Genomic DNA, 14,805 nt, shown 5'->3' with positions numbered 1-14,805 from the left:
AGAAAAGGATCTCGAAAATATTAATTTTAAATGAATTATTGCAATTTTTGTTTGGCGATACCATGTGTAATGCAGTTTTATGAGTTTTTGTGTTAAAGCATTTAACATGTTATCTTTATAGGTTCTTTAGTTTTTCAATAAATACAATACACATTTATCTCCAAACAAAAATTTATGTAAAATGAATATTTTCGAGGTGTCCTCTTTTTCCACTAAAATTCGAGGTGTTGTCCTATTTTCCTACTAACCATAACTCAGCGAATTTAAGTTTTAACCCCTAAAAACAAAATAATGACTTTTGTGAAATAAAAATATAATTTAAACTTCTTCTCTATTTACAAAACGCAATTTTTTATTCGATGCGTTCATTGGAAACAATGGTAAGAATACAATGGAACCTCGATTATCCGAACCGAAAACCATTGTATCCCAACTTTTTTTGGCCTTCCGAATCTTTCAAAACCAAATAACGAAATTTATGCCAACAAATTTTTTTAATACCCTGAATTTTCTGTTTTATTAATATATTATTATGAATCAATGTATGTATTTACATAAAAAATTTATTAAATTAAATATATATAGTTCAACTGTACAATTTTTTTACTTAATAAATTATAGCAAAATTAACATTTCTATTATCTGAACTTTCGATTATCCGAACCCAGCCTTGCCTAGGTTAGTTCGAATAATCGAGGTTTCACTGTATTCAATATTTAAAAATGATAAATTTAGTTTCAACTCTTAAAGAAAATAAAGATCTTTGCCTATACAAAAATGAGATTTAATCTCCTCCTATTTTCAAATCACAATTTTTTATGCGCTGTGTCAATATTGAAAAAATTGATGAAAATATTTAATTTTGAAAAAGGATCATTTTAGATTAAACCTCTAAAAATAAAATAAAGACTCTTGACACATAAAAGTATGATTTAAACTCCTTCTATTTACAAAAGGCAACTTTTTTATTCCTTTCATCTATTAAAAAACTTGTCAGAATATTTAATGTTTAAGAAACATAACGTTGTGTGTTAACCTCTAAAGAGAAAAAGGAGACTTTTGGCTAATAAAAATAAGTTTTACACTCCTCCTTTTTACTAAACGCATTTATTTTATTTGTTGCGTGCACTGAAAAAAGGTGAGAATATTTAATTTTTTAAAAAAGTAACTTTGATATAAAAATATTATTTCTCTGTCATAATTGAAAACAGCACATACTATAGCATATTGCGACAAACGCCGCACGAGAAAATCTGTAGTTATAGGGACTTTTGATTGTTTCTAGTTTCCTTCTACTGCTGAAATAGAAAGAGTTGTTGGTAAAGTAGATATTATTTTAATATCACTTTACTATTGGCATTTAACATAATTACAAGTTTTATTGTCTAATTAGTCTTATTAATAGACAATTACGAAAATATAGTCGCTTTATCGTCTTTATTTGTAAACAATTAATTCTAGATCTATTGCATGTCGGTAAGTAATGAGCTACCACTTTGGCGCTGTAATCTATTTCTACTGTTCCACTGACAGATCCGCCATGTTTTTTTATATATATAGTACCAGATCACCGCCCATCACCGTAGCAGTGATCGTTCAGCGATCACAGTTTGTTAGGGTATGTAGCAAAAATGTGGTTTCTATTTGTTTTAGAGTAAATTTTAGAAACTTTATTAAAAAGTATAGTTCTTTGAATGAAAGAAACAATTTTAAATTTTTTTTTATGATTTTTTCTTGTTTAGTAAAGTTTTTTAAATTTTGGGTTTCTTGAAATTTGTTACTTTTTATTTTTGTTTATATATGTTAATTATAATAACAAATTTTTTGTAAAATCAATTTTTATTTGTTGTTATATTTTAGATGCGGCAAGCCAGTTCTTCCGTTCCCATGAATTATGGTGTTCTTCCTCCACAGGTAAAAATTTTATAAAATTTGTTTAAAGATATATATGTGTTTTTAATTTTTATTTTTGTTTGGATATGTTAATTATAATGACAAATTTTTTTTATAAAATTAATTTTTATTTTTTGTTATATTTTAGATGCAGAAAGCCAGTTCTTCCGTTCCCAGGAATTATGGCGTTTTTCCTCCACAGGTAAAAATTTTATAAAATTTGTTTAAAGATATATATGTGTTTTTAATTTTTATTTTTGTTTGGATATGTTAATTATAATGACAAATTTTTTTTATAAAATTAATTTTTATTTTTTGTTATATTTTAGATGCAGCAAGCCAGTTCTTCCGTTCCTATGAATTATGGTGTTCCTCCTCCACAGGTAAAAATTTTATAAAATTGGTTTAAAGATATATATGTGTTTTTAATTTTTATTTTTGTTTGGATATGTTAATTATAATGACAATTTTTTTTTATAAAATTAATTTTTATTTTTTGTTAAATTTTAGATGCAGCAAGCCAGTTCTTCCGTTCCTATGAATTATGGTGTTCCTCCTCCACAGGTAAAAATTTTATAAAATTTGTTTAAAGATATATATGTGTTTTTAATTTTTATTTTTGTTTGGATATATTAATTATAATGACAAATTTTTTATAAAATTAATTTTTATTTTTTGATATATTTTAGATGCAGCAAGCCAGTTCTTCCGTTCCTATGAATTATGGTGTTCCTCCTCCACAGGTAAAAATTTTATAAAATTTGTTTAAAGATATATATGTGTTTTTAATTTTTATTTTTGTTTAGATATATTCATTATAATGACAAATTTTTTGTAAAATTAATTTTTATTTTTTGTTATATTTTAGATGCAGCAAGCCAGTTCTTCCGTTTCCAGGAATAATGACGTTTTTCCTTCAGAGCAATTCCACGCCAAGTGATCATAAGAATTTTCGATGATTTTAGCAATATTAAAAATACTTTCAGAATTTGTTCCTTTTTATACATGGAATAAAAGTGTATAAAAGTTTTTTCAAAATTTTCAAAATTTTTTGAGTTACCTCTTACTCAAAATTTTGGTCGGTTTTTCAAAAAAGGCACATAACTTTTTTTCTTGTTAACCGATTAAGATAATTTTTTTTGGAAAATACTCATAATAAGAAGTACTTTAAAGAAAAAAATAAAAATTTAAAAAAAGAATTTTTTTTGCCCGAAAAAAATTTCAAAAAATTTTTTGAATTAAAATTTTGAAAAAAATATATCTTCGATTTGAAATTTTTTTTTTGGTAAATATTGTCAATAAAGTAAAGAATACTTCCTGTAAATTTAATTATGGGACAACAATAACTTTACGAGAAAAAAAATAAAGTGTCCAGCGCGGCGTGCTGGGACTTGTGCATGTATTCACTTATGGCGGCGCAAGTTTCGTTTCAAATCACTCTACAGGTCACAATTCTTTACCAAAACGCTTTTTCTTTTTTTCTAAATCTTCGTAATTAAATTCTCTATCGATCTCTCGAGCCTTATTTTTGAATTTTTGTTTTTAAACATTTTTTAAATAACAATAAGTATTAAAATAATCAAAAAATCGTAAAATATATTTTCCTTAGTTTTATTGATTAAAAAAACTATTTAAAAAACCTATTAAAATAATGTTTGATTGATAAAAAATAAAAAATTATTTAGTTAAAAATTGTTATACAATAAAAAGTTATTATTTTGTTATAAACGGTACTTAGGGTTAAAAATTTATATTTTTTCTGAATTGTGCAATTTTTCATAAGTAAAGTATTCAAGTATAAAAGAAAAACTAAAAATTAATTATTTAACCCTTGTTTAAACAGTTTATAGTTTTCAACTTTTCAATTAATTGTTTAGAAAAAATTAGAAATTTCTAACCCAAATGAAACTTATGAAAAAATTAAAAAAATTACATAAGAAACAAATATAAATTTCTTACCCTAAGTATAAATATTTTATGTAAAAAATAGTAACTATAAACTGTTTAAACAATGTTTTAATAAATAATTGTTTTTTTATCATCAGTAGATGTATTACTCACGAAAAATTGCACAATTCAGAAAAAATATAAATTTTTAACCCTAAGTACCGTTTATAACAAAATAATAACTTTTTATTGTATAACAATTTTTAACTAAATAATTTTTTATTTTTTATCAATCAAACATTATTTTAATAGGTTTTTTAAATAGTTTTTTTAATCAATAAAACTAAGGAAAATATATTTTACGATTTTTTGATTATTTTAATACTTATTGTTATTTAAAAAATGTTTAAAAACAAAAATTCAAAAATAAGGCTCGAGAGATCGATAGAGAATTTAATTACGAAGATTTAGAAAAAAAGAAAAAGCGTTTTGGTAAAGAATTGTGACCTGTAGAGTGATTTGAAACGAAACTTGCGCCGCCATATGTGAATACATGCACAAGTCCCAGCACGCCGCGCTGGACACTTTATTTTTTTTCTCGTAAAGTTATTGTTGTCCCATAATTAAATTCACAGGAAGTATTCTTTACTTTATTGACAATATTTACCAAAAAAAAAATTTCAAATCGAAGATATATTTTTTTCAAAATTTTAATTCAAAAAATTTTTTGAAATTTTTTTCGGGCAAAAAAAATTCTTTTTTTAAATTTTTATTTTTTTCTTTAAAGTACTTCTTATTATGAGTATTTTCCAAAAAAAATTATCTTAATCGGTTAACAAGAAAAAAAGTTATGTGCCTTTTTTGAAAAACCGACCAAAATTTTGAGTAAGAGGTAACTCAAAAAATTTTGAAAATTTTGAAAAAAATTTTATACACTTTTATTCCATGTATAAAAAGGAACAAATTCTGAAAGTATTTTTAATATTGCTAAAATCATCGAAAATTCTTATGATCACTTGGCGTGGAATTGCTCTTCAACATCTAGTGTTCCCCCTCAACAGGTAAAAATTTTATAATATTTGTTTAAAGATATGTGTGTTTTTAATTTTTTTTTATTAAAAACGAATTTTTAAATAGACTGTTGTTTTTAGCAGGGACTTTCACGGAAATCGAATTTTGATTTCGTTATGATATATTATAGCAAAACGAAATTATTAATGTATTTTGATTTTGATTTGGTAACGGAACAAAAGTCCATTTCACTTTAGTTTTGTTTGCTAATATAGAAACAAAAGTCACTTTCTATTTTGATTCTGATACAGTAACGAAACAAAAGTCTACTTCAAATTACATTCGATTTTCTTGTGGAAACAGAATTTGATTCGAATTTCTACTTCTGATTTGGTATTGAATAATATTTAGATATTCATATCATAATTAAAAAGAAAATACTTTTGATTTTGATATTGGAATTAAAACTAAGCAGGGTGGAATTTTGATTTTGATATAGGAATCAGAACATAAACAATATTTATTTTTGATTCGGTAATGTAAATCGAAACTAAATAAAGACTACTTTTGATTCTGATACCCATATCCGAATCAAAACAAAAGTATTTTTTAATTTTGTTTTGATTCTGTGATTTTTAGACTTGTTTTGAAATTGATATAAAACATGTAGAACACCCATGATTGGCCTAATTACGACAGTTATAGTTGGCCTAACTTTAGTACATATTTTCATCCAAAGTTAGCTTAACGATGACTGAAAAAGTTTGCAATCATAATTGGAGCGCCTGTCGGCCTAACTATGGCTACGGTTGGCTTAGCTATAGCAGCTAAAATTTAAAATACTTCATTTTTAATAGTTATAGCATAACAAAACCAATGTACGTTCTCCTCTTAAAACGCTTACAGTTTTATATACATATGTGTTAAAATAACATAAATATGTATTTTCACATTTATTTAGTCAAAAGAATTTAGTGAACAACGCAGTCAAATTTTTTTGTGAAAAATTAAATTTAGAGATATTTCTCCAAAAAATGCACTTATTCTTTTTTATGTTCATATATTTTTATCTGGAGAGATTACAGGAAAAATTGCTTTTATCTATAAAAAAACTTAAGGTATTTGTCGTGTCAATTTTTAATTTTTGCGTTTATACTAATCGTCAGATTTAAGAAAAACTAAAGTTTTTTTATTGAACTAAAGTGAACTTTTATAAAAAAAATAAAAATTTTGTTTCGTATCGTTTATTGAAACATTTTCTGTAAATGAGAGGCAAATTTGTAAATGTGTAAATGTGTTAAGAAATACAAACATTTTGCCTGATACTTTCAGTGCAAAATTTTAAAGACGGCCATATGCCTAATTTGCGACGTTACTACAATAAACGTTTCATAAGTAGTCATCGGAGACACACTTTTGAGAGTGACTAGTTGCACGACAAATACTTTAAGATTTTAAAAAGTAAAACTGTTTTAAAAGTTTAGAAGTAACTTAAAATGTCTCATAAGTAACTTGTATAGCATTAAAAAACATTTTCATTGATCTATTCAATCTAATTTGATCAGAAATAAAAAAATTATTAGTATTTTAAACCCGAAAAATTTATTTGGTGCAAATTTTTTAAAAATATTTGTGTAATGTATAATTTTTTTTAGATACCGCAAAATGGAAATAATAATCCTGGGACAAGTGGGCAAAATTCAAATGCAAGAGATAGAGGTAGTTGTTGTTTAATTAAGGGTACATTCTAGTTTAAAACAAGGAAAAATACGGCTTTTTTAGTATATATTATTAAAATAACTGACAATTATTTGTAAAATTTCTTTTTCATATAACAAATAATTTATTTAACCCTTTAACGACGAGATGTGCTACTTTTCAACATGAAATTCAATCTCTTACAATTAGTAGAAAAAAGCCATAAAAGTTTTTAAAAGTCCATACCCTACTATTTTTGGGGTCGCTCTTTCGAATGGTGTGGTCAAAATTTTCAAAAAATGATATTTAACCCTTGTTTTTTCAAAAATACTAAAAAAAGTCAAGTTTTTTTAATGTAATTTTTTTCAAAAGAATTTTTTTCTATGTCATAACGCTTTTCAAATAGAACAAAAAGTATCAAAAACGTGTTCCCGATAGTTGTACTTGAAAAATATTAATTTCTAAATTTTATTTTTTTCGATTTTAAATTTAAAATGGCGCTTGAAGGACAAAAAATTTTTCTTATTTTACGTAAGATGACAAACTTTTTCAAAATTGCTCAAATCTGATTGAAATTTGTTACTCAGGGGTTTTCGTGGTCGCTGATTACGAATTTGAAGTCTGATTTCAAAAATTCAAAATGGCGGATCCAATATGGCAGATGACTTTTTAAAAAATTGATCGGATTCGCTTGAAACTCGTTACTCGGGGGTTTTCGGGGTCGCTGGTTACAAATCCGATGTTAGTTTTTAAAAATTCAAAATGGCGGATCTAATATGGCGGACGAAATACAAAAATTGTTCAGATTTGCTTGAATCTTGTTACTCGGGGGTTTTTGGGGTAGCTGATTACGAATTTGATATCAGATTTTCAAAATTCAAAATGGCGGATCCAATACGACAGATGACTTTTTTAAAAATTGATTGGATTCGCTTGAAATTTGTTACTCTGCGGTTTTTGGGTTCGATAATGACGAATCTGACGTTAGATTCAACAAATTCAAAGTGGCCAAAGTATAATGAAAGACTAATTTTTTTAATTTACTCAGGTTTGCTTGAAATTTGTTAGTGTGGTATTTTTAGGGTGGCTGATTACGAATATGAAGTCACATTCCAAAAATTCAAAATGGCGGAATTATTATACTCTTTTTGCTCTGACTCTACCAGTATCAACTTATCTATATTTCACAATATGTGACAGGAAAATTTAAAAGTGATCTATGGTATGAGAAAATCGATGTTAGTTTTTCAAAATTCAAAATGGCGGAACGAATATGGCAGACGAAATTAAAAAATTAGTCGGATTCACTTGAATTTTGTTACTCTAGGGTAGTCGGGTCCACTGATTGCGAATCCGATGTTCGTTTTTAAAAATTCAAAATGCTTGGTATAAAATAGCTAGAAGAATTGGTAAGGATATTTTTTACACCTCGTCTGCCTCATCGATTCCACCATTTTGAATTTTGAAAAACTAACATCGGATTCGCAACCAGCAACTCCAAAAACCCACGAGTAACGTGTTTCAATCAGGTTTGAGATATTTTGAAAAATTTGTCCGCCATTCTGGATCCGGCATATTGAATTTTTTTAATCTAACGTCAGATTCGTCATTATCGAACCCAAAAACCGCAGAGTAACAAATTTCAAGCGAATCCGATTAATTCTTAAAAAAGTCATCTGTCATATTGGATCCGCCATTTTGAATTTTGAAAATCTGATATCAAACTCGTAATCAGCTACCCCAAAAACCCCCGAGTAACAAGATTCAAGCAAATCTGAACAATTTTTGTATTTCGTCCGCCATATTAGATCCGCCATTTTGAATTTTGAAAAACTGACATCGGATTCGTAACCAGCGACCCCGATAACCCCTGAGTAACGAGTTTCAAGCGAATTCGATCAATTTTTTAAAAAAGTCATCCGCCATATTGGATCCGCCATTTTGAATTTTGGCAAATGGACATCAGATTCGTAATCAGCGACCACGAAAACCCCTGAGCAACAAATTTTAATCAGATTTGAGCAATTTTGAAAAAGTTTGTCATCTTACGTAAAATAAGAAAAAATTTTTGTCCTTCAAGCGCCATTTTAAATTCAAAATCGAAAAAAATAAAATTTAGAAATGAATATTTTTCAAGTACAACTATCGGTAACACGTTTTTGATACTTTTTGTTCTATTTGAAAAGCGTTAAGACACAGAAAAAAATTCTTTTGAAAAAAATTACATTAACAAAACTTGACTTTTTTTAGTATTTTTGAAAAAACAAGGGTTAAATATCATTTTTTGAAAATTTTGACCACACCATTCGAAAGAGCGACCCCAAAAATAGTAGGGTATGGACTTTTAAAAACTTTTATGGCTTTTTTCTACTAATTGTAAGAGATTGAATTTCATGTTGAAAAGTAGCATATCTCGTCGTTAAAGGGTTAAGAATATGCAAACAAATTTTTTTTCATTTTTACTTTAAATTGGCGGCGATATATTCCATTTTCAAAAATGTCCATTTTTATGGCAAGACGAATATGGTATCAGATTTTTAAAATTCAAAATGGCGGATCTAATATGGTCGAAATTTTTTTTTAAATTATCGGATTTGTTTGAAAATCGTTAGTGGGGGGATTTGGGGTCGCTAATTACGAATCTGACATTATTTTTTCAAAATTAAAAATGGCGAATGCAATATGGTGGACAATAGAATTAAAATAAAAAAAATTTTATCGTCTGCTATATTGCATTTGCTATTTTGAATTTTTAAAAACTGACGTTAGATTCGTAATCAATAACTCTATAAACCCCCGTGTACCGATTTTCAAGCAAATCTGATGATTTAAAAAAAAGTTGGCCGCCATATTGGATCCGCCATTTTGAATTTTGAAAATTTCATATTTAATTTATGATTAGTAACTTCAAATACATTTTTGTCTTTTTTACAAAATGCAAATAAGAAAACATTTAAATTATTTTATTTGGTTCTGCAATAAAATGTTAGGAGAGTATTCTTGAAACTAAGAAATCCGAAAATAAAAAAATCTATTTTTTCACATTTTGAACTGGAATGTCCCCTAAAATAATTTTATTCTTTAAATAAACATATTATGTTATTAAGATATTTATTTTATAGGGCATAGTGTAAGAGCTGGGTATGCTGTGAGAAATAGACGAGCGAGACAGGCTCAGAATGATAGAGCAAATGTTTTAGCTCAGTTTTTCAGAAATTTGGTGGTGCCTAATTCACCAGAAGACGGAAGACGTAGACGACAGTCAAATGGTCAAAGAGGACGAGGTTCTACTGAAGGAAGAGGGGGAAGAAATGTAAATTGAAGTCTATTTCATTTAATGTTTATTAATAATAAGTTTTTGATTTAAATTTTTCATTTTTTTAAATATAAAAGTATAATTCTGTAAAAAATATGAATGTAAGTTTTGATGTTAAAATTTTAAAGGGTAAATAATAAATACAATTTTAGAGTATAAACATAATATAAAATTAATTTCATGCTGTTTTAATACATTTTTTAAAGTTTATTGAAGAGAAGGTAAGTATTGGTTTCTTAAAAGGTTCTATTGAGAAGGATATTGTTCATTAGTGATAAATTCAAATTTTTTTATTCCTTACATTTATTAAATAATTAACAAGGTTATTATAAGAATTACTTTTCCAAATTCCCTGACATTTTCCTGATTTTAAAAAAATTTCCCTGAAAAATTTGCATTTCACTAATGAGTGGATGTTTCAATTTATGTTTAAATAATAGTAAATTATTCATTACAAAATTTTTATTTTCCATGTTAAAGACGAAAACACTTACAGACTTTGCACTCGATAATTAATTTTAAAAAATTAATAAAAAGTATCTTTTAAACTAAAAAAAAGTAGTAAAAATTAGCCATCGAAAAATTGAACTTGATGATCAAAAAAACTCGTTTTAGATACTTAACAAAACTGACAAAAATCCCATTCTATATTTTATTTTTTTGACTTTTTCCTAATTTTCAAAAAAAGAATGTTTACTTCTTTCTTAACCTGCTAATAAATTGAATTCCAGCAAAGGATTTTTTTATTCATGACAGAATTTAAATACTTATAAAAATATTTTAATTCTTGCGAAGAATTTTATAAAATTTTTCGAATTTAAAGCATTGAATTCCTGAGAAATTTTTATTATAGTTATGAAAAAAATTGAATTCTTACGAAGATTTTTACAAAAAAAAAAATGTTAAATAATTGAATTCTGTTTTGAAATTTTATGAAAATAGTAGATATCAAAAATTACTAAATTGTAAAAAGTTTTTAAAAATAATTAAATTTTACAAAGAATTCAATTAAAATTTTTTATAATAATTGAATTCTTGCGAACTATTCTATTATAGAATTTTTTTTAAAAATAATTGGATTTCCTAGAAAAAAATTTATTACTATTAAAAATAATTGAATTCTTGTCATGAATTTTATTAAAATCTAAAAGAATAATTGAACTATTTCAAAAAAATTTAATTAAACTTGTATATAAAATAATTCATTTCTTTTGAACAATTTTATTAAGGTACTACTACACTTTAGAATTTTAAAAAATTTTATTTTTTTTTATTGTATTTTTTAACTCTTTATGACTTCAGAAAACACCTCCTAAAGTATTTATAACCAATTGTAAAAAATAAAAGTAAATTTTTCAAAAAATATTCAATTAATGTAAAAAGTTATTGACAAATTAAGTAAGTCTTTAAGGGGATGGTGGGGTCCAGCTTTTTGTTACGACCACTAGAAACATTGGTGCTAATGTATGTAACAGTGTCTGAAATAAAAAAAATGGTGGGGTTTCAATTTGCAAAAGAATTTTAGGTAATTTATGGATGGCCTCTAACGATACATATAAGTTTAAACGCGTTTTTCTCAAAATAACGTTTTCTCAAATTGCGGACAGTTTATCTCTGGATTGGCTGAACCGATTTTTATGATTCACAATGCGTTCGATTTGTTAACACGTCCTGTGTGACAATCTACCACGATTTGACCAAAATAAACAAAAAAAAAATTTTTAGCAAGAAAAAACAGCTGAAAAAAAGGTCAAATTTTACACTTTTTTTTTTAACTTTCGCATTTTTTTTTAATGGATTTTTTTACTAATTGTGGTAGATTGTCATGTGAGAAACCTTCCACTTTAAGAAGCTTTTTGAATTTTTTGTTTTGAACCACCCAATCCTGAGATAAACTGTCCGCAATGCGGCGAGGATTTTTCAACGACTTAATTTTAGCGCCCTCTATAAAATAGAGAAAAATGTACAATCGAAAAAATTTTGTAGTTTTGTAATCTCGACGAATGTAACAATGTTTTAAAAAAAGTTTTACTTTAATATTTAATAAAGGAGCTGAGAAAATAATTCTTAAAAATTTGCTGTTTTTTGACCTTCTAAAGTGTAGTAGTACCTTAAAATATTTAAAAATAATTGAATTCCTTTTAAAAAATCCAAAAATTTTTGTAAATAATCGAATTCGTCCAAAGTATTTATAAAAATAATTGAATAGTTGCTAAGAATTTTATAAAAATTTTTAATTAATTAATTTTTTTCGACTCAATTTATGCAAATCCTAAATTAAATAATTGAATTCCTGAGAAATTTTTGTTATTCATGAAAAGAAGTGAATATTTACGAAGATTTTTACAAAAAAATTTTAAATAATTTAATTCTGTAGATGTTGATAATCATTTAATTCTGAAAAGTTTTCACAAATAATTAAATGCTTTAAAGTTTATCGACATAATTGAAGTGTTTCAAAGAATTATTTATGTAAATAATTGAATTCTTAAGAAGGATTTTATTAAAATTTAAAAGAAATAATTAAATTATTCAAAAAAATTTAATTTAAATTGTATTTTAAAAAATTGATTTCTTTCGAACAATTTTATTAAAATATTTGAAAATAATTGAATCCTTCATAAGAATTGTATAAACATTGTTTTAAATAATTAATTTTTGTCGAAATATAATAAATGTCATGAAAATTTTATTTTAAATAATTGAATTCTTGTGGAAAACTTTATTTATGAAAATAATTGAATTCTTGCTTAGAATTTTATCAAATGTTTTTTAAAAAATCGAATTTTCAGGAAAAATGTTATTATTAGTGATAACAATTAAATTATTGTGAAGAATTGTACAAAAGTTTTGGTAAATAATTGATTTTTCTAAATTTTGTTTAAAATGCTATTCTAAATTAATTGAATTCATGTGGAAATTTTATTCATTATGGAAATAATTGAATTTTGGATGAATTTTATCAATTTTTTTTCTAAATAATTGAATTCTTTTGTTAAACTTTATGAAAATACTAGATATTGAAATTAATTGAATTACGAATATTTTTCGAAAATAATTGAATCGTTTTAAAGAATTTGATTATAATTTTTGAGAATAGTTTTTTGATTTATAGTATTAGGGAATTTAAAATAGAGAGCGTTCACAAATGATGTCACGCAATTTTTCGGGATTTTAGACCCCCCTCCTGTCACGCAATTTCACATGTAAAAATACATTGTGTCACGTTTAGTAGAGACGGGCCCCCGTACCCCCAAAAACGTGACATCATTTGTGAACGCTCCCATAGTGAAACTTTAAAAAAATCAGATATAGTAGCTTTTAGTGGCTGAAATCTAAAAAAGTACTCAAATACACACTAAAAAAAAGTTTTACTTTTAGCCTGTTTTCGAGGTTGAATTTAAGGTGCCTAAACGGAGTCAGCCCCATTAAACAAGGACAGACTTATGTGAAATACATGGGCTGAATTTAAGGTGTAAACGGAGTCTAAAATTTTTCAAAACTTAAAATATTATTTCAACCAACGGTTTTGAAGTATTGAATTTTTTTTATGGAGAAGAGATAGTTTCTCTTAAATTTTAGAAATGTGAAATAAAATATAGTCAAAATATTAATTTAATTTGATTTTATTACCAAGATTTTGACAAAATCGTTATAATTACATTTTTTGAGGACGTTTATTGTTAAGTAGTTAATTAGTTTTTAAATTGTTTTTTTCATATTTTAGTCATGTGAGGATTGTTTATTTCTTTAATTTTTTGTTTTAATTTATTCTTAATTGATATATTACATTTAGTAAGTTGTTATCGTTGTAAAAAATAAGTATTATTTTTCGTGAGTTGGTTATAATGAAAGTTAATTCTGTTTTATTTAACTAGTAAGTAAAAAGTAGGTACACAATTTAAACATAATCAATCTTTATATTTTTTTGAGTAACAGTTAATGAATTTGTTAAATTAATTTATTAATTAATCAACATTAGTTTTTACATTAGTTTTAAAGAATCAGAATTAGTTCTTCAGAAGAATGTTCACAATATATTTGAATAGCAAATAAAATTTTTTTGTACACTTTAGATTTTTAGTGAAGAAGAAACTCAAAAAATCGCGTTCTTTAGTTCCATAATTACCCCTGTTGACGGTATCTGTTTTACTAAAAAAAACTGTTTTTGACGATTTTCTTGTCATTTTTTCACTTTTTAGGAGGTGTTTATTACTTAATAATAACAGTTAATGAACTGTATTAATTTTTTTCTAACTGTCAAAGGTTACAGAAGAAGGGAAGCTTTTTTTCTTTGTTGAATCGTAAATTGTAGTAATTAATCGTTTTATTCAATTTCGTAGGTGCGGGCAAGATGGGGTTCACAAATTAAGCAAAAAAAAAGAGAAATAAGAGAAGTTAAGAAAACTACTAAAATCAAGACTGAATAAAATAAGAGTGACCAAAAAGAAAAAGCTTTTCAGGTTAAATCATCAATTAGCGATGGTAAAGTGGAAAATACACCTTGTCTCTATTGTAATGGTTACCCAGTGGGCACAAAGACAAAAAACGTTCTTTAAACGTCTGTAGAACGTTTAATGTCTGCCAATTTATGTTTTAAGAACGTCCGACTGTTCCAAAAATGTTTCGGAACATTCGGATGTTCTTTGAACGTAAATTGTCAGACATTAAACGTTCTACAGACGTTTAAAGAACGTTTTTTGTCCTTGTGCCCACTGGGTATTATTTAGACTCAAATGAAGGCTGGGCTGCTTTTTTTGTCTGCGGCCAATGGGCTCACTGCAGTTATGCATGAAGATGAAGATGCAACCTTTACTTGTGAAATTTGGCGACGGAAATAGGTTGTTTCTTTTAGTACCCCATCTTGTCCCTAAAGGTACCCTATCTTACTTGCCGGTGGGGCAAGATGGGGAGATTTGCAATTTTTTCAATATTATTAATTATAAGTTTTTTTAAGAAACAGATGGCCTTTGTATGGCTTTTTTACGAAAGACTGATTC

General features: G+C 25.9%; 1 protein-coding gene across 1 annotated transcript in view; it reads left to right on the top strand.

Annotated features, from left to right (window-relative positions):
* LOC122503249 (cAMP-binding protein 1-like) overlaps positions 1 to 2,904 on the top strand; it is a 38,677-nt gene extending 35,773 nt beyond the window's left edge. Inside the window, exons 3-8 of the mRNA XM_043613724.1 lie at positions 1,861 to 1,914; positions 2,042 to 2,095; positions 2,223 to 2,276; positions 2,404 to 2,457; positions 2,583 to 2,636; positions 2,762 to 2,904. Of these exons, the coding sequence (XP_043469659.1) occupies positions 1,861 to 1,914; positions 2,042 to 2,095; positions 2,223 to 2,276; positions 2,404 to 2,457; positions 2,583 to 2,636; positions 2,762 to 2,833 (342 nt within the window). The 3' untranslated portion in view covers positions 2,834 to 2,904. The remainder of the gene's footprint in view (positions 1 to 1,860; positions 1,915 to 2,041; positions 2,096 to 2,222; positions 2,277 to 2,403; positions 2,458 to 2,582; positions 2,637 to 2,761) is intronic.
* Positions 2,905 to 14,805: the final 11,901 nt, after the last annotated feature.

This window comes from Leptopilina heterotoma, unplaced genomic scaffold (genome assembly GCF_015476425.1).
Source record: "Leptopilina heterotoma isolate Lh14 unplaced genomic scaffold, ASM1547642v1 Lhet_251, whole genome shotgun sequence".
Classification (NCBI taxonomy): Eukaryota; Metazoa; Arthropoda; class Insecta; order Hymenoptera; family Figitidae; genus Leptopilina; species Leptopilina heterotoma.
The sequence above is the reverse complement of the archived record's forward strand: the minus strand, read 5'-3'. Positions and strand labels throughout refer to the sequence as shown.